The sequence below is a fragment of the Chrysoperla carnea genome, chromosome 3 (assembly GCF_905475395.1).
Source record: "Chrysoperla carnea chromosome 3, inChrCarn1.1, whole genome shotgun sequence".
In the NCBI taxonomy this organism is placed as follows: domain Eukaryota; kingdom Metazoa; phylum Arthropoda; class Insecta; order Neuroptera; family Chrysopidae; genus Chrysoperla; species Chrysoperla carnea.
In genome coordinates, this window is record NC_058339.1 from 8,639,629 (window position 1) to 8,665,179 (window position 25,551).

General features: G+C 31.3%; 4 protein-coding genes across 5 annotated transcripts; 2 read left to right on the forward strand and 2 right to left on the reverse strand.

Annotated features, from left to right (window-relative positions):
• Positions 1–92: 92 nt before the first annotated feature.
• Positions 93–2,643, forward strand: LOC123295827 (probable cytochrome P450 49a1). Its single transcript, XM_044877287.1, has 4 exons — positions 93–216; positions 524–937; positions 1,281–2,041; positions 2,524–2,643. Exons 1-4 carry the CDS (start codon positions 108–110, stop codon positions 2,641–2,643), a joined length of 1,404 nt encoding a protein of 467 aa, XP_044733222.1. The 5' UTR covers positions 93–107.
• Positions 2,644–6,248: 3,605 nt separating this feature from the next.
• Positions 6,249–15,929, reverse strand: LOC123295160 (bromodomain-containing protein 4). 2 transcript variants are annotated; one of them, XM_044876393.1, is made up of 5 exons: positions 15,627–15,929; positions 13,961–14,049; positions 11,676–12,640; positions 11,274–11,536; positions 6,249–10,970 (listed from the first exon to the last, which is right to left on the reverse strand). In XM_044876393.1, the coding sequence occupies exons 1-5, from the start codon at positions 15,652–15,654 to the stop codon at positions 6,424–6,426; spliced, it is 5,892 nt and encodes a 1,963-aa protein (XP_044732328.1). In that variant the 5' UTR covers positions 15,655–15,929; the 3' UTR covers positions 6,249–6,423. The 2 variants fall into 2 exon arrangements, with proteins under 2 accessions (XP_044732328.1, XP_044732329.1); XM_044876394.1 differs by lacking the exon at positions 13,961–14,049.
• A 1,441-nt stretch (positions 15,930–17,370) lies between these two features.
• On the forward strand, positions 17,371–20,887 carry LOC123295162 (negative elongation factor B). The gene is made up of 4 exons (XM_044876397.1): positions 17,371–17,553; positions 17,772–18,242; positions 19,325–19,744; positions 20,064–20,887. Exons 1-4 carry the CDS (start codon positions 17,434–17,436, stop codon positions 20,811–20,813), a joined length of 1,761 nt encoding a protein of 586 aa, XP_044732332.1. The 5' UTR covers positions 17,371–17,433; the 3' UTR covers positions 20,814–20,887.
• Positions 20,888–21,670: 783 nt separating this feature from the next.
• On the reverse strand, positions 21,671–24,559 carry LOC123295165 (exopolyphosphatase PRUNE1). The gene is made up of 4 exons (XM_044876402.1): positions 24,259–24,559; positions 22,674–22,915; positions 22,324–22,586; positions 21,671–22,227 (listed from the first exon to the last, which is right to left on the reverse strand). The coding sequence occupies exons 1-4, from the start codon at positions 24,292–24,294 to the stop codon at positions 21,671–21,673; spliced, it is 1,098 nt and encodes a 365-aa protein (XP_044732337.1). The 5' UTR covers positions 24,295–24,559.
• Between the last annotated feature and the right edge of the window lie 992 nt (positions 24,560–25,551).

A 25,551-nucleotide genomic window follows, 5' to 3' on the forward strand; every position in this document is an offset into this window, starting at 1 on the left:
AATTCAGATGTGTGCACTAATGTTTAATTCATTATACATAACTAATAAGTTTAGAAAAGTTACATAAAAATAAAAATATGTCAACGAAAATAAAATACAGTGTTAATATGTATCGTCAAATTCGATTTTATTCGAATACACCAAAAACGTATAAAAACATACCTACATTCAAAAAATTACCAATCATTGGACACGGATACTTATTTCGACCAAAAGGTAAGTTTTCATTTTATATTTTCTTCTGAGTGTGTGGTTTGACCTTTGAAAGTTATCACTAAATCACCGAGCCACGGGATTTAGGGACACTCTGTACATTGATCAATTATAGTTTAATTTATTTTCTACAACTTTATTCATGATAAATATTTCCATTTTACACAGATATTAACAACAATGTTATATCATAGAATATCCGAAACCGGGAATCGAATCGAAATTTGACCCAGGAAGCTCTGGTTCCATTCCCGGTATCGGAACCAAATGTGATAGTTGATAAAATCACCTTCTTCTCAAAATTTTTTAGGTGAATTTTCGATAGAACGCTTAACAGAAGCTATAAAAACGTTAAGTTCGAGAGTTGGTCCAATATTTAAATTAAATTTGAATGGTGAAGATGTTGTAATAACATTAAATGCAGACGATGTAAAAACAATTGTTAAAAATGAGGGTCAATTACCACAACGTCCAATATTTCCTGCATTAGCACATTATCGTAAGAAAAATTTTCATTGTGCGGGAATTGTTCCCGAAAATGGTGAATCATGGTTATCGAACCGACAATTAATCAACCCATTGTTAAAATCTTCTGTTACTTTAAAATATTTGAATAAACAACAAGAAATTGCCGAAGATTTCGTCAATTATTTAATTTCTGAACGTAATTCTAATGGAATTGTGGATGATATATTTTCTCATACGATGAAATTTACAATAGAAGGTAAAAAAGTAAAAATACTGAACATTATTCATGACTGGGAGTTGCAATGCGCCAACTAACGATAATAATTTGTACTAATTAAAGTGGACCCATTTTCAGTAGTTCTAATTTGGACCGCCAGGTGGCAATACCTGTCCTTTTTACCGCCAGTTGGCGGGATTTATCTGATTTGAATATTTTGAAGTAAAAGAATGGCCATCAGGTAGTCTTTGTGGAACTACTAAAATCGGGCCCATTTCTTGTTTTAATTAGTACGAATTATTATCGCCTGTTGTCGGGTTGCAACTCTTAGTTATCATTAACTTATTGAACTTTTTAACAAATTTCTTTATATTTTGCTTAGCTATTTCAATGGTATCGCCAGGTAATCGTTATCACTGTTTATCAAAAGATTGTGAACACGCACAAAAAATCATGAATGCTAGTATTGAATTCATGGACGGATTATACAAGACATTAATTGCACCTCCAATATGGAAATTAGTGAAAACTAAAGCATACAAAATGCTTGAATCATCACATCAAATTATTTATGAAAGTATTGAAACAGATTTGAAAAATATTTACAATCAGTATCAAAAAAATCCTGGCGTGATTTCGGAAAATAATCCTTTTATGTTTGAACTGTTGAGAAGAAAACATGTGGATTGGAATCAATTTGTCATGCTAAGTATGGAAATCTTTTTGGGTGGAATTGATTCAACAGCTACAACTTTAGCAATGTTACTACATTATTTGTCTCATAATACTGAGATCCAAGATAAAGCTCGGGCAGCGTCCTTGGCTGGGGATACCATGTATTTGCGTGCTTGTATACAAGAAACTTTGCGATTATCACCGACTGCCGGAGCTCATGCTAGATATTTGGTAAATGATACAATTATATCGGGATATCGAGTTCCTAAAAAGACTTTAGTTATGGCATTTTTGTCAATAACGTCTACAGATGAAAAATACTATGAAAATCCATTTGACTTCAAACCAGAAAGATGGTTAAATAAATCGAATAAAAATATGTTTGCATCTTTACCTTTTGGATATGGTGTTAGAATGTGTCCAGGTCGAAGATTAGCTGAACAAGAAATAATAGTGGCAATAAAAGAGGTAAGTGATTTTCTATATTGAATCAAACTGTATTCAAATGAACTGCTTGAAATATATTATTGAACCATAGACTTTTTTTAGCGTGTTCAGGACGTAAAAAGTGAATTTGAGTTCGTAAATGGGCAATGTAAGTCAATTGGGTCTTGAGTCTGTGGGACCCATCTTGTAAATTGTTAGAGATAACACAAAAATTTAACTGTAAAAAATATTCCTTACCACTGTTAATCCTTGAGGGCACAAATTACGACAAAATTTTGGTGTCCATTTTCTCCAAAACTATAAAAGATAGGCAGTTCAAAATTTGCAGGTAGCTTCAACTAGTTGTCTTGTGATTCTCGAAAACCAAAGGCTTCCATAATTGTGCTGGTTTTTTAAACTTTTCTAATTTATTAAAAATAATGCAAGCACTGACATTAATACTTTCTATAAAGAGTATTTTATCAATTAACTCAGTTAATTGTTTGTTTTCCCTTTTTTTTTAGATTTTAAGACAATTGATTTTGAAACCAATGGATTCAGCAAATATTGGAATGATATATCGAATGAATCGTGTAGCGGATCGTCCAATAAGAATAAAAATAGACACAAATACAAATTGCTAATATTATTTTTTATTTTGTTTTTGTGTTTTTTTTTCTTGTTTCTTTTTTTAAATGTACAACAAATACAATAATGAATTTTAATTTACTAAATTGTTTTTTTTTTTTCATCTTCACACTGCACTCAAATATAATCATTAATAATTAATTATAAGTATTTACAAAAATGTTTTGTTTTGTTTCGAGTGTATAATATTTAATAGTCATTAATTAATTAAAAGTATATTTTTGTTTAATTAAAATCTTTTTTATTTTTATTTTGTACAAGTAATATATAGCTTTCTTTCTTTTTTATTTATTTTATATAACATATGATATTTTTATTATAATAAAACTAATATAATTTCTTTTTCGATTTATTTATTTTTTTTAAATTTTTATTTCAATAACGTATTTTCGTTAAATAATGAAAAATACAAAAAAAAAGCTCATTAAAAAACATTGACAAAAAAAAAGCTTTAATTCATGAATTGTGTATTTTTTAGATTAAATGTGAAATTCTAAGTTTTATTGGCAGAGAGCATAGTAATTGGAAAGAAGAGTTAAATCGATCGCAGCGCTGTTATCTTATAAAAGTCGCATTTTAATAAAAATATGATTAATTTTCAATTGTTTCCATGGAACTGGTATAGTAAATGTCAAATTTAAATTATTGAAAAATAACAATTAATTAAACTCGCTGCATTAGAAATTAAGAAACGAAACTACATAAAGAATATTTTATAAATGTGAATGAATATAATTACTTATTTAAATATGTAAGAAAATAGTAAATTTTCAATGTAAAATATATATACAATCCATAGAATAATATGTCCAACCATTCAATTATATTAATAAAGTAGTATGTCGTTACTATGGTAACTCCTTGAAATAAAACTTATTCACGGGGCGAATAAACAGTTTTAATAAAACATGATTAAAATAGAAACCTATGGAGACTGTCTACAGAAGTGAAACCTTAAAACTTTGAATAAATGTATTATTTTTTTTAATTTTTAAATAAATTATAGTGTAAATTATTAAAATATCATAATTTTTAGCAATCCACTCGTCTAAAAGGCAGGTTGAATTCAAATTGAGTTTTTAGCATTTACTTTCGACCGCCTAGCGTTAAGCGAGTTCAGTGCCTTTTCCCAACCCATCCAAACGTCTCGATTACCTGAATTTGAATCATTTTTTTCCTTTGAACTTTATAATTTGACATAGGTTTGTTCACCATAGCATATGGACCAAGAAATTATGTGAAATTTGCAATAAAATATTACTTCTTCCTTTCATTTGTTAATATCATAGAACTGCAAAGTCACCGCCGAATGGTTAATCGCAGTAAAGAGAGACAGATAAAGTAGGCGCCTACAATTTCTGCCTCTTTCTACCTCCCTCACTGCGGTCAAGAATTCACTTATTGTACCTATTATTTTTATGTCTATACAGCTTTATGGTATTGTCTTTAAGATTAATAGACGATCAACAACCTAATTAAGCGTCAAGTTAATACACAATTCTAGAATTAATAATTTTATCTCAATAATTTCGAGTTGAAATTTTGAAAAAAACAAAAATGAATAACAAATATTTAAATAACAATTAATAGTTAAAATAAAAATTTCAATTTCAATTAAATTTTAGGCTATATAAGTAATTTGATATGAATTTTAGCAATGAAATCATATTTTAATCTAAATATGTCTCAAATGTTATTTTCTTCAACTTTTAAGTAGAAATTTTATCAATTACATTTTAGTTCATTATTTAAATGTCTTACAATTATAAATTTTATCAGCTCTACACCTGATACATAAGTTTTCATCATTATATTTTACTTTTTTTTGTTTTTGTTTAAATCGCCGATTATTATTTTTCAGAAAATAACATAAATTTTTATGAGACGAAATGTAACAAATACATTATTATAATCAAATGAATAAACAGTAGGAATGTTCGTCGAGATTCTTTAAAATAATTATGTTCACCAAATATAATTTCATTTAAAATTATAGTTTGTAATTGTGTTGTTCATTGGAACGCTACCCATTTAACTTTGGCATTATTTGATTTTAACGCTAAGATGTCAGCGCTATGAGTAAAAAATAATATTAATACACCTGCTAACATTTTTTTGTCACTTTTTGCTCAATTTCTGTATAAAAAAACAATATCAAGATGATCGCAGATTTTAAACTTGATGCATACACAAAAAAAACCAGTGATCTCTCAAAAAAATACCAAAATTAAATGAGGAGTGTTAGAAGTTTGTTGCATATAGAGACCGCAGCGAAATTGTTCCATTTATAATCCTGCAACTGATTTGAGCTGCCCGAAAGACAAAGAAATTTCTATTAATGCCAATAATGCATTTCTGTAAAATATTCCTTTTTTTTAAATATTGAAGAGGTACCCGTGATTGTAAATTCAAATTTCACATCCCTTGGAGGGTTACTTTAGTTTTCACTTTGAACATGTATAGTGTTTTCATTATAATTGGTTTTTAAATTACAAATGGAACAAACTAAATAAAAGCGGTTAAAACATGGATATAGAAATATTTTAAAAGGGATGGAGTATAACCGAGTGGGATGAGTTTCACTCAGGGGGAAGAGGCAGGGTATCATTGTGCCTACTTTCTATTGGCTGTTAACTAGGCGTATGCTGAAAATATGCTCAAAACCTTCTTTAAGTGTTTTTGATTCGTTTGTAATCATGGAAACATATTTGACATATGGTTGACTTGTGTGGACAACATAAATAAATAATCTTATATTCAAAAGAAAAATAAAATTTGTAAAGAAAAATAAATACGTGAAGTATTTATGCTTGTTTTAAAACAATTTTTTCAACGATATAAGTCACCTAAACGTAACAATATTCTATTCAATTTAGTGAATATTAAATCATCAATCCTAGTGTTACAACTATTATAAGTTAACTGATGAAATTCAAAAGAAGGCTCAAGAATGTGTATACTCCATCCCTACTATAATTACTAGATCCGTGGGCTAAAACGACTAAAAAAAATTACAAACAGATTTAAAATTTAAAGAGATGCGTTATCTAAAAATTTGTATAATTTTAGTTTTGTTTTAATAACTCTGCTTCTTTTTTTTTAAAAATTAAAATACCATAATAATAAAAACTAATAAAAATAATAATAATAAAAAGTTTAAAAATACGTAAAAGTTTCTTTGGCTTATAATAAATAACATTTATAAGAATTTTATTTAGACTATTAGATAAAGAGAGATAGAGACGTACAAAATTATGATCAAAATTTTATTTTTTTAAAAGCATCTTTCAATCTCTTGTGATTTTCAAAATTCGTTAAATTGTTTTAATAATTTTTTTTTTGTTTTTTTGTTTGTTAATAAAAATTAGTGTTAGTAGAAATTATTAAAAATATTTCTAATGAAAAAATTATGGTCTTAGTTCAATAAATGAAGAAAACGATGTGAATTTCTCATCTCATTCAATTTGAAAAGAATATTCATTGAGAAATATTTAAAATACATTAAAAAAAACTTTTAACAAAAAGAAAACCGACTTCAAAAGAAAAACTTTTCCATAATAAATTAATATGCACTAAAAAGTAAAAAAATAACGATAATATGATGTAGTTAAAATTATTGTTATTTTTGGAGTCGGTGTCAGCCAAGGAAACACTCTGACAGAATAGTTTGCTACTACATCAGCTTATTATAACTTATTCAAATTGAACGACATAAGAAATTCAGGTTTGAGGGTATAGCGCGATAATCGTTTACTGAACTATTATATTACATACACTTACAACCAAGATGGACGATTGATGGTATCAAATGGTTGACGTATACTCAATGGTGGATATCCAGGCGGGTAAGCAGCTGGAGGTCCTAATAAACCTTGATGTAATACACCAGCCGAATGTCGTAACAATTCCTCCTGATGTCGCTGCAGATATTGTTGATATAATGGCGATGATGTATCCATAAGTGGATTCGTATGGGGATTATGAATGAATGGGGCATACGTTGTTGGACGTGACTGTGAATGATGTCCTAAGTATGGATATGGTGCTGTTGTGGTACTATTTGCTAATGTTGTGACAGGTTGTGGTACACCTACACGTTGTGATTTATCATTACCATCTGGTGTCGATCGATTATGATGTGCAGCTTGTGCTTGAGCCTGGACCGCAGCAGCTTGAGCTGCCATATAATAATTAGTCGTTGGATTACGATAATCCTCCAAAAACCCACTAAACGTGTCTTTATCGTTGTATAAACTTGAACTTAAACCTAATGTTGGCGGAGCCGGACCAAAATTAAATGCACTCCCCGGTACAACACTAGTAGTTTTTAACGAAATCGCTGAGGGTTCTGATGTGCTTACATTTGCACTCTGCTTTAATCCCGAATACGATTGAAAACCTTGATCAGAAGATCCGGACGAGCTTACCGCTGGTTGTTGACTAGAAGTTGTTTTTGATTTTCTCTTTTTCACTTTTTTATCTTGATTAGACGTGGCAGGCTTACCCATTTGTTGCTGTATAGTTGTCGGTATGAAGTTCATCGATGACGCCGTCGTATTAATAAGCATGTTCGATTGTGGAATCAACGATGGATGAGATGAATTTGTGGTATGATGAATACTTGTAGGAATTTGTTTAGAATATAATGAAGGTTGTGCTCCTAAATTCTTAGGATCTGAATAATATGTAGGTGTTGTTAATAATCGTTCATCGTTTTGATATCGATCAACTATATGCGATAAATTGGCTAAATTACCACGTAACGCATCTAAATTAGGTGTGCTAAATGGATTTGCATCCAAGTTCATAGGTACACTCTGTGGCATCGATGGTAACCTAGATTCTTGTGACGTTCTAAAATCGTTTCGTTGTAGATCCGTATGCTGATTGGTGTTTTGATGAGGTACATTTGGAATTCGTAGATTATGATGTAAATTCATATTGTATGGTGGTAATTGGGCACTATTTGTAACATTTGTTTGTGATTGCATTGATGTTAGAACATCTTTTGTTGGCAGTAAATTCTTTGCCGTATATTGCTGTGATAATTGCACAATATCCATTGGATTTGCACCAACTCCAACACGACCATGTACTGGATGTGTCATATTATGTTCAATTCTACTATCTAAAGGCATATTCATGGTAGTAGCAGCCTGCTGTCGATTACTATTATATAAAGGTGAATCAGGACCAGTAAGGTCAATTGTTTTTATTGGATTTGGAATGTTTAATGGTTCTGATTGTGGTATTTGCAGATTAAGGCCCCGTGTATTGTCCAAACTACCTGGTAACGTATTCATGGGCATCGAATAGTTTTTAACATTTGGTTCCAATTGTGGTACACTAGTCGGAAGAAATGTTGATTTATTTGGTATGATTAACGGTGATGATTCCCCAATCCGTTCCACAAACATGTTATTCATGACGTCATGTGGATGATGTAAATTACGTACGTTTGACGTTGTCATGTTTAATGTATGTGGTGAAGATGATGATGTAATACGTGCATCTACATCGGAACTTTCACTATATAAACGTTTTTTCACAGGTATCACTGTATTTAAATGAGGTTTTATCACATTTAGTGGAGGTGGTGGAGTAGGGGATCGTCTTTGAGGTTCTGGACTTTTAGATGCTATTTCAGATTGTTGAGGAGGTGTTGAAGGTGGAGGACTTTTAGAAACGAGAGGTGTTATTGAATCATGATAAGTAGGAGGTGCTTTATCGAAAAAGGGGTGTGTTATATGGCTACTGTTATATGGAGGAGGTGCGGGAATTTGTTGATTATAAACAGGTGAATGTGATGGCGATGGACCTGAACATGAAGGAGGGTTACTGTAATGATGATAAGTAGTTGAAGTCGGTGGGGGTGGTATATATACATGTTGTGAATATTGTTGAGTATTATGAGGCGATTGTGGTTGATCCCGAGGGCTACATGATTTTTCTGGACTACTTTTAACTGTATCCTGATAAAATCCTACACGTATGTTACCGTTTAATGGTGGATACGTGGCACCATTTTTCTCATCATTATGATGTGGTGATGCACTCATTGGTGATCGATATGGAGTTGGATACATACCTAATCGCTCGTCAACACTTAAACGTGGTGAATCTAGAGGATCAGTCATATCTTGACTGAATGACGAACGTTCAGATACTGTACTACCTGTACTTGCTTTACGCATTCGTGGGGCTGGTTGATTTGGTCCAGGAATTTCTGGTGCCGGAGAGGGCATTGGTGATGATAACATTTTCTTAGCATCATCTACGATATCACTACTTGATTTTAATCGTTCCTCAGCTGATACAGGACTCACAACATTCTCAGCTTCTTTTGAATTATCTATTTCCATTGAATCTTTTTGTTTTTTAGCTGTAACTGCCGCTGATTTGGGTGCACCAAATGCTTTAAACCACGCACTTAAATTTGGTGTTACATTTTCTTGTTTATGTGTTTTCAATGGTACTTTTACTGGCTCAACTTCGACTTTACTTGTTGATACTGTTTCTTTATCATCTTTAATAGTTTCATCTTTAATTTTTTCTGTATCTTCTTGATTTTCGTCCTTTAATACTTCACTCTCTACTTGAGGTTTTTCTTCTTCAATTTCTTCTTTCTCATCTACAAAGTTATGCTGTTGACCAAAACTATCCAAAACAGTACCCAAACTTAATTTCGGTGTTGTTTCAGTTGATACAACTTGTGCTGCATTTTTAGCATCTTTTAACTTAGCCAGTCCGATTAATGGAAATGGTGTATCTTCAACTTTATCTTTGTTTGATTGAATATTTGCTATTAAATTTCCTTTACTTTTCCCCGGTTGTAAACGATCAATAGTGCGTTGTATTTCACGTCTTTTTTGTAATTTGTTAAGGTCTTTGTGTGTATTTCGTCTTTTAAACGAAGAGGGGTCTTTTGTACTCGTATGTTCTTTTGGTTTTACTGGAGGAATAGTTGATGTTGGTGGAATTGGCGGAGGTGTTGCAACCGCAGCAGCAGCTGTCTCCTGTTTTAAAAGTTTCTCCTTTTGTTGGTTCAGTTTATACTCGTTTTCAAGTTTCGATGCAGCCGCATCAAAATCATCTAAATTTGTTAGAGGTAATGGAGAATGACTTGGAGAGTTACTTAACTCAGAAAATTTAGGTGTATCATCCAGCCATTTATTAATATCTTTCAATGTTTGTTCCGTGGCTAAATCTAGTGCTTTGATTGCGGCCGGATTTTTTATAATACCCGCTTTTTTAACCACTTTTTTATTAGAATGTTTCTTTTTTGTCTCGATCACACCACTTCCACTACCACTATCTTTTATTTCACTTTCTGAATCGATTGAATCAATTGTTAATGGTGACTTTTTATTCTCTTTTAACTTTTCCTTGACTTTTGGTTTAACATTTCTTGTTTTACTATCGTGAATTTTATCTTTATCGCGCACTTTTGGTTTAAAATTTAAGTCTAGGGATTCTTTTTTATTATTTATACTATTTTGTTTTAATTTTTCAATTGTTTCTGATAACTGTGGGATACTTGTATCTTTCTTCCTTTCTTTATTCTCATTCTTGTTCGAATTTGAATATATTGGTGGTTTTACTTCTATTTTTTCCTTCACAATTTCCTTTTCCTGCTCTGTTTTATTCACAAGATTACTTTGCTGTATCAATTTTTTATCTTTTTTACTTTCTTCTTTTTCCTTTTCCTTCTCCTTCTCTTTCTCTTTAAGTTTCTTTTTCTTTTGTATTCGAGGTGGTGGAGGGCTTGGACTCGATGTCCAACTACGTACTTTACTTGGACTTCGACTTCGTGTCGGACTAGGTGTACGACTTTTACTTCGTCGAGAAGTTCGTGTTGTATTTTTATTTGATTTCTTACTTTTCTTAGCGGCAACTACTGGACTCTTTTCTCGTACTTTTAACTTTTCTTTTTTCAATTGTTTCACTTTCTTTTGTTTGACTTCAACCGGAGGGGGCTCTGGTGGTGATGGTGATTTTGATTTCTTAGGTCGTGGACTTTCAGATTTTTGATATTGACGTTGTTGTCGATTATTTCGTCCAGTTTTTGTGGGTTTTTCAACTGGCTGTGGTATTGGACTAGATTTTCTTTTAACACCAGCGGTTGAATTAGTTTTTTGAGTATCTTTTTCTTTTTTCAATTGATTACTTTTATTTTTCTTATTCTCTTTAACATTTTCTTTCGTTGATGATTTTTGCTGAAATTCAACAGCGATTTCTTCATCAGACGATGTGATTTGATCCAAAAATCGATCTGTTGCACGTTGAAATGCTTGTTGCAAATTATCAACCATTTCCGTATATTCTGTAAATAGAGAAACAATTAGAGATTGTTGCATTGACACCAATCAATCGTACTAATTCGTCAGCTAAACAAATTTTTTCCCCACTGTAGAGATTATGATTTACAAAGTTAAAGAATAATTAACGCGCGAAATATTAGACGCATGAGCAAAACTCCTTTCACGCGACTAAAGTTTACCGACGTTGACGAGATTGCTGAAGGATTAATAAAGTTCGAAATAAAGTGAATGCGACTCAGAATTATGATAATAATATTCAAAATACTACACAGGGTGTCCCGTAATTATCGTTGTAATATACATACCATTATCGGTGCCATTATATAATCGACAATTATCAACAATTAATTGAAAATCAGCTTTAAATCTTGAAAATGTTAAATATTCGCCTGCATCCAATTTATCTTCCATCCGTTGTAAATCCATCGGTTTTCGTACAATTGAATAATAATTTGGTGCATAATCTTCTTCAACCGGTTCAATAAATGGCCATGCATCGTCATGGTTTTTAACATACTCTAATATCTTATACATTCCGGTTTGTAAATCTTCTTCGGTTTGTCTAAATCTAAAAAATTTTAAAGTAAAAGCATGAAGATTTGCCAAAGGAAAAAGACTGGGATTAGTAGAAGATACTTAAGACCTAAAGACTTGGAATTCGCAGGCATCATCTACTATCGAGAAATAAAAATGAATGGTTTACTTACACTTGAGATGTTTTTAACTTTTTCCGCTGCGTACTAGATTGAATTAATATTTGCCCGGTTGCTGACGCTAATGAATTGTTTGTTTGGCGTCCAACCGATGTAAGACCACTAACATCAGCTTTCTGCGTTGGCATTGCTGGTGATTCAGCTCGACTGCCACTTTCTGAACCAGATTTACAAATATCACGTTGAATAGCACGTAATTCTCGAGCAGATAATGTCACCGGCGTTTTTGTTTCATTCTCCTCCACAACAATTGATGGTAAATTCTGTAATATTGGTTTCGTAAGTTCTTCACTTCGATGTTTCTCTCTATCTTGCACACGACTTGAACGTCGCGGTTGTAATTCTAACAAACGTTTACGTTGTTGACGTTCTTTTTCTTGAAATAATCGAGGTATTTCAGGTAAAAAATTTTCTGATAACGAGCGATACAACGCCTTTTCTGTTTTACTTGTTGCACCTTTAAATTTGGATGTTAAATGATTCCAATCTTGTTCAGTAAAACAAATCACTTGCCATACAGAATTTGTTTTCTGTTTCCCAGATGATTTCTTACTAGTTTTTTCGTAATCTTCACGATATAAACGTGTTCCATAAAAGTACCAGTATGCAGAATCGTTATCATCGTAACCTAACGGTTCCACACGTAAACTTTCTGCTTCTAAATTTTTTAATAAATCTAATACGTCCTCAGCATCTAAACGAAAATCACATAACGCATGTAATATTTCAACTTTTGTACGTAATGGTAAAAATTGAAAATCAATGTCGGTATTAAATGGATTATAACGACCGTGTTCTTGACATTTTTGACGAAATAAACGTCTTAAAAACATTTGATAATTAAATGTTGAGACATCATTGCTGCCCAGACATCCGCATAATAATCGTACAATTAGCTCTTGTAATAATGAACTACCTGCATCTTCAGTACCATCAGTTAGCAGTGCTTCTTCAAGTTCCTGAAATTATTAAGTTTTCATTTTATACATTTCATATTTTTATCATATCATCGCTCACAGAAATTGTTAAATGTTGATACAAGCGCCAATAATAATATTGTAATTATTCTAAAATTTAGTTTAGTTAGGAGTTTAAGCGCAAAAAACAGTTTCAACCTTGCACAATTTGTAACCGTTTGGGTATTACGATGCCATTTGTTGAACGCTGCTGCAATCGATTGAGGGGTTTCGTAATTATGACCATTATTCGCAGAATGACTCATTCAAAGAATAAAAACTTTTATACAGTTTTGTCTTAACATTCTTTTTTTTTGGTCAAATTTAATAAAAGAATGGCTCACTTATCTGAATAGTAATCAAATCATTATTTCTGTAATTAGGTGTCAGTACTATCTTTCCGCTCAGTATGGCTCGTTTAGGGTGGACGCAGTCATTGGGATAGAGTAGTCAAGTATAGTCGTTCAAGAGAGAGTTATACCAATACAAATTAAGGTAGTTCCATGGCTTGAACTACTGTCGAAATATCGATATTTAGTAAAATGTAAGTCTGTTGTATGTTTTTTAATTATATTTTTTAAATAGAATTTCTCAAAGCACATTCAAATATCGTGATATTTATTTCGATTACTATGTCTCAACTCGAAGCCAACAAAAGTTCATTCTTATCGTCGATATATTTTTACAAGGTTATTGTGAGCCGGCGAATGGTAATAATTGACATGCCGCAAAAAAAAAAATAATAATAATTCACAAAGCACAAACAAACTTTTTTTAACTAATTAAGATTAAGCGAATTTTAGCGAAATAAGCAAAAAAATTTTTGCAGAATATAACGTAAAATGAGTTAGTATACTTTCAGGATTAATGCTACTTATACAAATAAAAAAAATGGAAACGAAAATCTGAAAATATTTCGAAAACATTCTCCAAGCAAATTTTAAACGATGTTGTTTAAAGACCTCCGGAATTTTATATTCACTTGGCTGCAGCTGAATCTATGCGAAACGACCCAGATAATCTTCAGAAAGAAATAATGTGTTGTTAAGAGCGTGTTGCCAAAAGAATACGCTCTTAAACAATATCTACCGAGGCACGGAGCACCCTGTATATTATTGAACTTTTGGGTCTTTCCAAAAGAAGGACAAATATCTGCTTAAAAATTTTGATTTTTAAATAACTTTTCCGGCGCATTTAAAATTTGCGGACCTAATTGATGTATTACATGTATATGAATTCACAAAAACATAAAAAAAAAAACATGCAAACATGCTGATTTAAAAGAAAAATGTTTTGTTTTGTATATATTTTAGAAAAGTTTACCTCAATATCAAAGTCGAGGAGGTTAAAAGCAGCTCTGAACAACGAACAAAAATGAGCGATGCTTGGAACCTCCCACCATGATTGAATATCTAAAACATTACAGATACCACAAACAATATATTAGCGGAATATGTAATGTATAGTCCACTCAATCAACGATTTTATTCAACACTACCAATCTTGATGCTATTTTAGCAAATACCTACAATTTGTTTTACAATTACTCCAGAAAAAATCTGTACCTAGAATCTGATATCTTATATATTATTACTCCAGCAAGGTTTTTTTTTCTATCCTACCCTTATCTTCCTTATTCCTTTACCAAATTCCATGATTCACCAACCCCTCATTTTCAAGCTTATATGTCTAGGTTTGACGAAAAATATACTCAATATATCGCTTAGAAAAAAACACGCTAGACAAATAATTTGAACGAAAAATATCATAAATTTAATAAGTTTATTGGGCAAACATGTCTGTTTTTACAGATGCTCTTCTAATTAATACTCTAGACATATAGATACTATTTTTAATACATGTTCTGCTAATATTAATTTAAGAAGTTTTTAGACACGGGTACAAGGTAATCACGCGTTACGGTAACTACGGGAGTGGAATTCCGTACGGGTCGAGCTAATATATTATAACAGTGAAAGTTTGAAAGGATTAACTCTTTCACGTAAAAACTACCGAACGGATTTTGATGAAATTTGACACAGATATAGAGTATAGTCTAGAATAGCACATAGGCTTTTTATCGCAGTAAAATGTATGGTTCCCGTGGGATGGATTTGTTTTAATTTTTAATAGAGCAAAGAATCGACATGATTTTTTACAAAGGTAGTGGGAGTTTAGGAGTCAGAAAATGACATCTATTCACGAACATAGTATATTATGCAAAAAGTGCGGGAAAAATAAAAACTTATCCGTCCGAGCGGAGTTATTTTTCTGTTCAAGTACGCAATACCTTATTCGCACAAGTTACTCGAAAAATTCTTTATTACGACGGTAGATAAAGATCTCTTTATTCACAATTTTCCAGTGCGTACGAAAAGTTCATTTGTCGCTCGCAAGAGATACAGCAAATAAATTTTACGCACGCAGTGTGCAATAAACTTTTTCTCGCACGAAAAAGTGTGCGAAGTGCTCTCTTCCCGCGTGAGTTAAAAATACATTCGTATACAATTATAACGCTATTCGTATATAATTAAGCATCAAATTTTTTTTCTCTAATCTCATAATAATCCCAAACTTTGTCACTCGAGAAATCTTAATAGAAAGAAACTTATTTTTTGAGGAAAAAATTTTTTCACAATAGGCTCCTGTATTAAAAAAACGTAAGTAAAAGCTAGAAATACACGTCAGGGCTAGGCAATTAATCATTTTTACCATCTAAAAATCCACTAATAACTAAAAAATTGTACCACTTTTGTTTAAAACCTTTTTTTTAGAATACACCAAACATAAATTGGAAAAAAACACATTAACAAAATTTTTAACTACCGATTTATTTAGAAACTGTAGATAACTTTTATTTTTTATACGTTGCCATCAAAATCAGTTTTGTTGTCGTATAGTAATAAAATAAAATCGTTGATTGATTCGACTATTTATAAAAATGTAATTGAATACTTGTGAAATTTGATAAAATATTATTATTACACACCTAGGATACTAATAAAAGATGGAAACATAACCTAAATGAGATGCTCTCTGCTCGGTACACTATGTGTTTATACAGCAAATATATATATACACAATTTTATTAATAATAATTTTACATTATTTTATAAATCCATCATCGTTGATTTTCTAATTTGTTGATCTGCTAGAGTTGATTTTAAAATCAAAAATTTTTGATTTTCAAAATATTGTAAAGTTTTTTTAAACAAAAGAGCATCTCTAACCAAGCTTTACACTAAATGACATTCATTGGCTAATCGCTCGCTCGCTCTTCAAAAACAAATTGCACTATTTCACATTTATGTTGAATGTTGTTGTCATAATTATATTTGTTTATTATTTTTATTTATTTATTCATTCATATTTAAAATGATTGCACTTTATTATCGTTTTTTTAAATTTATTTTTTATTATCAATTTTAATTACGTCCCAAACCAGATCTAACTCTCAGTAAAATTACTTTTTAACAACTCTACGACGGAGTACGAACTAATATCACAATTTTTAGCGCAATCGTATTTTAATATTTTAACTAATAAGTCACAGTATAAAGGCTGTTTCATTAAACATAAGTTGTACGTTAAATTTAATTACATACGATAAAAATTACTTACGGTTCTTACAGCTGGAATTATGTGGTTTAACGAACTAAAGATAATGGAAGTTTATTATTAATATATGTAATAACCTCAGAAAAAACTATATGGACTAATAGTCTCCGTGATTTTCTGTATTCGTTGTGTGCGTAGTCATAGTAGGGACAATAAAATCGATGCTAGCGCTTCCAGTGAAAAATTTTGGCGATAAAAGAGGCTGTTATGACTAATTTGCAATTCTTTACATGTTAATCTTACATAAAATGTCAAATTAAAAATATTGAAAAACACTAATTAATTAAACTTAATGCATTAAAAAATTGTGAATATGTATAAGAAATCAAATTGCACAAATATTATTTTTCAAATGTAAATTATCATAATTATTTATTTAAATTTGTGAGACAATAATATTAAATTTTCATAGTAAGTCATAAATGCAATCCATACAATTATATAATTAAAGTAGAGTATTGTTACCATGAAAACGCCTTCTATAAAACTCACGGACGGAACGAATATGTACAATATATAATTTGTGCTTCCAACACCTGTACTGCTAATAATCTCCTTGTAAAACAAAATAAACCTGGGAAAATTAAAATAATTTGAATATATTCTTATTTAAGATTCTTACAGGATGGTCTCTATAAAGATCAACACCTCGCTTCCGTAACGCCATCTCACGGAGAAATGATAAAATAACATTAATAATGACAGTTTATCTCTCATGCGGCTTTCACTATATTATAACGCAAATTTCCATAGAAACCGATTGGCTCACAGCCTCAACGGAGGTTAATACGTCACTACCGTTTTATTTATTCAAAAATAGAACTTTTTTTTATTAATATTTATTATCAGTTCACGTCAACTCATTATTTTGTATTACCTAATAATAATTTTATTTGTTTATGATTGTAAGAGAAAAATTATTTTTATAATAAAATAAATAAAAAAACCGACTGCGTTAAATAAAATCTGAAAAGGAGGAAACAAGTCCAGTAGTTTACATAACGACTTTAACAGCCGAGACCCATTAAAACGTGCCTTTATAATGCAAATATTTACAAAAGTATTATATGTCAAGTTTAAATGTTTGTATTTAAAATAGTAAATTAAAAATTTCATAAATAAAATAAAAATAATTAAATTTTGTCTTCAAAATGCTGTATATTTAAATAAACATTATAATGAGTACATCAAAAGCAGTTGATTCTAGTTTAGAGGATGCTGGAATACCTGGACAACGATTCCTTAGAGATGCTTTAACAAGTTGTACAGATCCTTTAAAAGCAATTGAGGAATTTCAAGTAAGTTTAATCCATATATATGATCAGATTGTGAAAAATACATCGTCCAAAGTAAATTTTTGGCAAAAACTCTCATTTGATTATTGTAAACATGCCTCGGCCAAGGTGTGTGTGAAAGTGTGAAACCAACTTGAAGACACGCGTATATCGTAAAATTGATAATTTTTCAAGGGGATACGCAAAATTTGTGTTCTAATTAAAAGTAATTCTTTTTTTAGTTGCAAAATGGAATTTTACTTCCATCGTTGAGACCAATGTTACCATTATTAGATTTACATGGTGTACGAAGACTTGATTTCCACACATCTGTATTAGAAGAATTACGTGAAAAATTAATTGCACACATCAATGAAATTGGACAACGTGAAGGTCGTGAAAAAGAACGAAAATTAAAAGATTTATTAGCGAAAAGTTTTCCATTTGTTCGTGTTAAAGGTTTACGACCCGTTGTCATGTGTATTTTACGGAATACACCACATATCGATGATAAATATTTAAAAGTGCTGGTACGTGATCGTGAACTTTATAGTGACACAGATACTGAAGTGAAGCGACAAATATGGAAAGATAATCAATCGTTGTTTGGTGATGAGGTATCACCGTTATTGAGTCAATATATTCGTGAAAAAGATAATATTTTATTTGATCATCAAAATTTGACTAATTTATTCTTTAATCCATCTCCAAAGGTAAACTTCACTCATTTTTTTTGAGTTTTGATATTTTAGATTTAAAACGTTTTCTCCAAAACAGCTTCGAGTCTAGTTCTTGCCCATGCTAATTGATAAGAGAAAGTTGTAACCCAGCAAACGGCGATAATAATTCGTACTTGTTACACAAGCAGTGGACCCAATTTCAGTAGTTCCAATTTAAACTACCAGATGGCAATGCTTGTACTTTTTTAAAAGCCAATCAAAATTAAAACATGAAGTGAATCGCTTTTTCAGTAGTTCCAATTTAGACCACCAGATTACTTACTATTATTTTCAGTAGTTTTTATATAGGTTAGGTTGGGTTAGGTTAGAGTGGCTGTCTTGGGGTAGGACACACTTAGACCATAGGGTCCGTTGTGATACCGTAAATGGGTTGGCCCATCCCCGGCCACTACTCCATGAACCATTTGGAGCTGTTTAAGAACAGCAGGAGGGCTTTGACGTCGACTGACTTTAGGTCGGAGAGGTCGTCAAAGAGAGGCTGGCTCAAGTAAGTCCATCTACTCATGACAAGAGCTTGGCAGTGACAGAGAAGATGAGACATTGTCTCCTCCTCGTCACCACTGTGACAGCTCCTGCAGTAGTCGTGATACACTGCCAGGCCTAAGCGTTCAGCATGCTTGCCGCCCAGCCAGTGTCCTGTGATAGTCGCAACAACTTTGCAAACAGAGGCCTTTGGAAGTGATATGAGAACTTTGGAACGCCTGCGATTGTACTCAGACCATATCTGTCTTGTAGTACCAAAAGTACGTTCTTCCCTCCATCTAAGATTGGCCTTTTTCAGAATATCCTCTTTCAGGAGTAACTTGCAGTTCGCAAATGGAACCCCCGGGTATTTATTGATACTTGTGTCCAGCAGCATTGTGCCATTTCTGGCAAGCTCGTCGGCTTCACAATTTCCTGGAATGTCCCTGTGTCCCAGAATACCCATTTTTCCCACATTCCTACTATGCAAGATTTTTGGAGCATTACTAAAATATTATATACCGGGTGTCACAAAACTGCCTTAGATTTGATAAATAACTATTTGCCAACTTCAATTTTATTATATATTTCAGGTTCGTCGTCAAGGTGAAGTGGTACAAAAATTAGCGCATATGATTGGAAACAGTGTAAAACTTTATGATATGGTTTTACAATTTTTACGTACTTTATTCTTGCGAACTCGTAACATACATTATTGTACATTAAGAGCTGAATTACTGATGGCATTACACGACCTTGAAGTACAAGATATCATCTCAGTAGATCCTTGTCATAAATTCACCTGGTGTCTGGATGCATGCATACGAGAGAAAAATGTTGATATTAAACGATCTAGAGAACTGCAAGGATTTTTAGATAGTGTTAAACGTGGTCAAGAGCAAGTTTTAGGTGATTTATCAATGACGTTATGCGATCCATATGCGATTAATTTCTTAGCAACATCAGCTATTAAAATTTTACAACATTTAATCCATGTGGAAGGTTTACCTAGAGTAAGTTTATTTTTGTTTCATAGAAACCGCTAGAATTCTGTGAAATTGACGAAAACCTGAATCGATTGAAAAAAGTTTTAATTTCCTAGCTGATCAGGAAGTGTCTAAAAAATTCCTACAAAAAGATGTCGGTTTTTGGTGTCATTTTTCATTGTTACCTACATTTTTTTCGGTCTAGCCTCTCAACCCGCAAACAAATCAGAACGATAACATTCCAAAAATTTCCAGAATATTTTTTGTCCCGAAGGGAGAAGCTTTAAATTTTCTTAATATCTCCCAAACTATACATTTTAGAATTAATTAATTTTTTTTCCCATAGGATAACACAATTTTAACATTACTATTACGTATGTTGGCGCTTGGTTTAAGCGCATGGGTAATGATTGACTCACAAGATTTTAAAGAACCAAAATTAGATAGTCAAATAGTCACGAAATTTTTACCAGCTTTGATGTCATTAATGGTCGATGATCAAGTACGACAAATGCATACAAAATTACCACCTGACGAACGTGAAACTGCCATTACTGTTATTGAACATGCAGGTCCACCACCAGATGCTTGTGAAGCTTATGTCCAAGAATCACCTGTTGCCAGTATACTTATGTTATATTACACATTATCAGCAGCACGTCAAAAAGATCGCGTTGGATTATTACGTGTCATGACAATACTAAATAGTTGTACAGAAGGTCGAGCGTACGAAGATCCATTTTTACATTCGATGGTATCATTGCTGATTCACATGCAAGATGAATTTGGAACAGAAGATTTTTGTACCGGAATCTTTGATGAATTCTTATTTACGGCCGTCAATAAAGATAATGTTTTACGACACATGTTGAAATTATTATGGTATATACATCCAAAATTATCACCAACACGATTACAAATGTTGGTGAAAACGTTACAACCGACTGTACAACATTCAGAATCTGTACATAAATTATATGAAATGCTGGTAGAGAAAATTGGTACAACTGATGAACCTATTATTGATCAAGTTAGTGAATTAGATCATTTGGATTCACCGTTAATGAGTGTTCCAACACCGGCTCCGTATCATTAACACAAATTGTTGAAATGTTACTTTTTAAGGTTTGTAACAAAATATATGGCTTGTTTTTTTTAAATTAAATATTTGAACGGTATTTAGGTTTACAACAAAACAAAATTTATACAAATATAAGTGAAAAACTAAAAAATAAATTATAAATAATTCATTAAAACAAGTCTGTATTTTCAATTTATTTTTCCCAGTTGGTAACGTGAGACGTCAAAATTCACAAGAGGAGGTGGAAATACATAATAAATGTATTTCAAAGGTTGTTAAGAAGAAAATGCTATTTAATGACAAAGTTTCCAAAAATTGGACAATTTAGGCCAGTCGCTCTATATTGAGACCAAATTTTTTGAGGTAAACACTGCGATCATGGGGGTGGATCAAAAATAAAAATAGGGAGTATTCATGTATTTTTTTTTTTTTTTTGAGAAAACTATTGATTTTTGCTGATAACATTAAATAAAAAAGTTGGATATAATTCAAAAATACGTTCTTTAAGCTTAAGTTCGACCCTGTATCTTTACCCGGGTGAAGGGAGTAATAATAGATAAGAAGGTAGCACTTTTTATGTACTACAAGTAATGTTTTTTCCGAATTTGTATTAATAATGGAAACGGGCCTATAACTGTTTGTTTTTGATGGTCCGCCGGTGATAATCCATAGGGTTTGCGTCCAAAATGAATCCCCTCAGGTCAAAGTATGTAAATAAATAAATAAGATGCTTATTATTGTCCCAATAATTTGGCAAAGGCCCCCTTTTGAGGCCACTCATTTTCATTTCATTTTCTGAGAAAATGGAAAAAAATCGTCAAAATGGAATTTTATAGGGTGATAAAAAAACAATAAGCTTAGTTTTGAAACGTTTATTTAATAATTGTTTTTTCAATAATTGGTAAAATAGTTTTTCTGGTCATTTTAACATTATTTTGAGCAAATAACACAAATCCAGGAATACATGATTCGCATTCCTTTGCCTGAAGTTCTTCACATTCTTTGATTACATTTACAATTCGTATTTTGAGATCACAATTAAAATTTTGAGAATATATTCCTAAATCTCGTATAATCTTGCCATCTTTTTGAATAAACAATCCCATTAAAATAACAACATCAAATTTATTTTTATTACAGAAATCATTAATTGCATTGAGTGCATCTGATTTTTTGATAAAATCCCTGACTAGTATTGGAAAACCTGGTAATGCAACATTTCCATGGATAATTTTTAAATCTTTGCGAAGTAATTGATATGATGTTAAATGTGAAATATCATTTCTAGCTGCGACCAATTCATTAAATAATGATTTATTATCGATTGTTATGTTAAATTTTTCTTGTAAAAATTTCACAGTTTCAATATCCGTAGTTGTAAAGCGTTGAGCTTCTGGAGAAAAATTTATAGTATCTAAAACTATGACACCTAAAAATGAATTTAATTTTATTATATTCCAAATTTTACATCTCATTTGGCGATGCAAAAAGGCAAAGTATTAGAAAAATTAGAAATTAACTTTACCATGTAGTAATTCTGCAATTTCTTGAGTTAAAATTTGTGGCATTCGTTTCAATATTTCTTGAGCAATTAATGTTCCACAACATCCCACAGGTTCAATATTGGTATAAATATCTGACCATAACCAATTGGAATCTTGTGGACGATGATCGATTACACTTTTAACGTGTGACTTTAAATTAATCCAATCTTTAGTTAACACATGATGATCTGTTAAATGTATTCGTAGCTCACATGACTTAAATTCATTTAAATTTATTTGATCACTATAAAAAAAAATAATTTATTATCATGATTCTTTCGGAAAACGACATTAACAATAACAGCCCCCAAAAAATTGTGTTAAAACTTACGCAAAAGTGAGATTCTGTTGATAAATTTTTTTTGTTTCTAAGAAATATTTAACTTCGGTTTTTAGAGGGTAATCTTCTTCTGGAATGTTCAGAACCGGTATAACTATTTCATTTTCTTGTCCGCATTTTTCAACTTCTTTATGAATTAAGTAACTATATATTATTGGAGATATCGCAGAATCTAAATCACAGGTAGGATTTCCCAACACAAGATTAACAACTTTTACTTTTTCCAATTGATTCTGGAAAAATAAATTTTTTTATTTTGCTTTATTGTAATGCGACAAAAAAAATATTCCACGATAGTACAGGGCTCCACTAAGATACTTGAAGTTTAACTATTAAGGTACACGTGTACTTTGCGTTACAGCAGAGCTGGCCTTAGCCATCTAGACACTCCGGGCGAGTCATATGCATTTGCGCCCTTTTAGACATTTATAGGGTAGAGGAGAAGCAGCCCATATGAGCTAATGTAAAATCGTAGTATACGAGTTTCAGCGCCTCTACCGAGTAAGGCTTTTAAACTTAATAGATAATAGTCACCCCCGCAAAGTAGTCACACTTAATAGTCATACCCGCAAAGGCCGACAAACTTAATAGTTGATCGCCACAGACTCCAGATATGACTTATAATTATTTCCTGCTTCTCTCTATACTCTTTGTCTTTGGACATTAATAATAGCATATTTATCCCATTAATTCCCTAAACAATATACCTACCTACATTATCTGGTAGTCATCAATTTAAAAACAATTTAAAAATATCAAAATCTCATTTTTTTAACTCTCTGGTAAGACTGGAAAAAGCTAGGTTTTCTGCTATTTGATTTTCAACGGATAGCGCAGCCAAACTAGTTAATCTTGTTTGAGACATTGTAAACCGCAAGTACTTTTAAGGAGGGACAAGAGTTTGAGATAATGGTCCTAGTTTACAAAGTTAAAATGATTTTTGATTTGTTATTCAAGATTATCTCTCTTTTATGGAAAAAGCTGGGTTTTCTACTACTTGATTTTCAATGGATAGCGCAGCCAAACTAGTTAATCTTGTTTGAGACATTGTAAACCGCAAGTACTTTTAAGGAGGGACAAGAGTTTGAGATAATGGTCCTAGTTTACAAAATTAAAATGATTTTTGATTTGTTATTCAAGATTATCTTTCTTTTAGAATAACAAAACTACCGAGTTATTATACAAAATTCTAATAATGCATTCAATATTTTATCTATAAATGCATTCTAATCTTTAATGACATTATTGACTTATGATAATGGATTTGAACAGAAGAAAATGATCATTATAAAATTAGCGCCCGATTTTCTGTGAATTTGGCACCCTCATACATTTTCTTTCTATTACTTACTTTGTATTAACTACAAAAAAAAATGTATAAAGAGTGCTGAATTAATAAAACATGTGACGCTTTTTTTCTGCTGTACAATTCCAGTAAAATATATGCTCTAAGAATTCCAGTGACATTAGGGAATAGGGTATACCGGGAATAGCTTACCGATTGTTTAAAAATAAATAAGTGATTAATTTTCAATTTCAAAAATTTAATATCTAATTCATATAAAAGAAATCTTACCAATGCTTGTTTAGAAAGGTTTAAATAATTATTCATACTTTTAATTTAAAATTTAATCGTAATTCAGTAATTTCTGTTAAAGTTATGAGTTATTACCTACAACGTATGTTAAGTTGAGGTTATGTTATTTTAGAAATGGTTTCAATATATTTTAATCACAGATGAGTTGATGACCCAAAGCAATTGCCCTTTGAATTTTTTTTCGCCTATCATTAGCACATACTAAAGGTGTGCTCGTATTGGAGTTTATTTTTAGTTGATTTGCTTTCTTTCTATGCTCGAGTTAGCTCAATTGTTGCTGACAATATTAGTAAATCAACTGATTTACTAATTCGAGTGAAAACCTTAGGATAAAGGTAAAGCGTATCTTCTTTGCGGATCCCGAATAGATTGGTTTTTTATACCATGTATATATGAAATATATCAAAGTATACTAAGTTTAGTCCCAAGTTTGTAACGCTTAAAAATATTGATGCTAGGACTAAAATCGATCCAAATATTGCGATATCTCAGAAACTCTGCATCCAATCATTAAATTAACCTGATTTTTATACTTTTCGGATCAAAATTACCCCATCCACCGAGTTTCATTCATGCCCTTAAAAAAATTGCAAAAAATCGAAAATTTTTTTTTATCTCCAATTTCGATAAAACTCAGTATATAAGGTAATTTTGACCCAAAAAGTACAAAAATCGGGTGCATTTGTTGAATGGTCGAATAGTTTTTGAGATACGGACTAAAATCGGTCCAAATATTGCGATATCTCAGAAACTCTGCATCCAATCATTAAATTAACCTGATTTTTATACTTTTTGGATCAAAATTACCCCATCCGCCGAGTTTCATCAAATTCTGAACCCAAAATTTTTTTTCCGATTTTCTCGATTTTTTCAAAGGGTACCCCTTAAAAAAATTGCAAAAAATCGAAAAATTTTTTTTATCTCCAATTTCGATAAAACTCAGTATATAAGGTAATTTTGACCCAAAAAGTACAAAAATGGGGTGCATTTGTTGAATGGTCGAATAGTTTTTCATATACGGACTAAAATCGATCCAAATATTGCGATATCTCAGAAACTCTGCATCCAATCATTAAATTAACCTGATTTTTATACTTTTTGGGTCAAAATTACCCCATCCACCGAGTTTTATCAAATTCCAAAAGAAAATTTTTTTTTGCGTTTTTCTCGATTTTTTCAAAGGGATAATTTAGATAAAACTCAGTGTATAAGGTAATTTTGAGCCAAAAAATACAAAAATTTCTACCTTCATTGGTTTTGCCCTCAACTCTT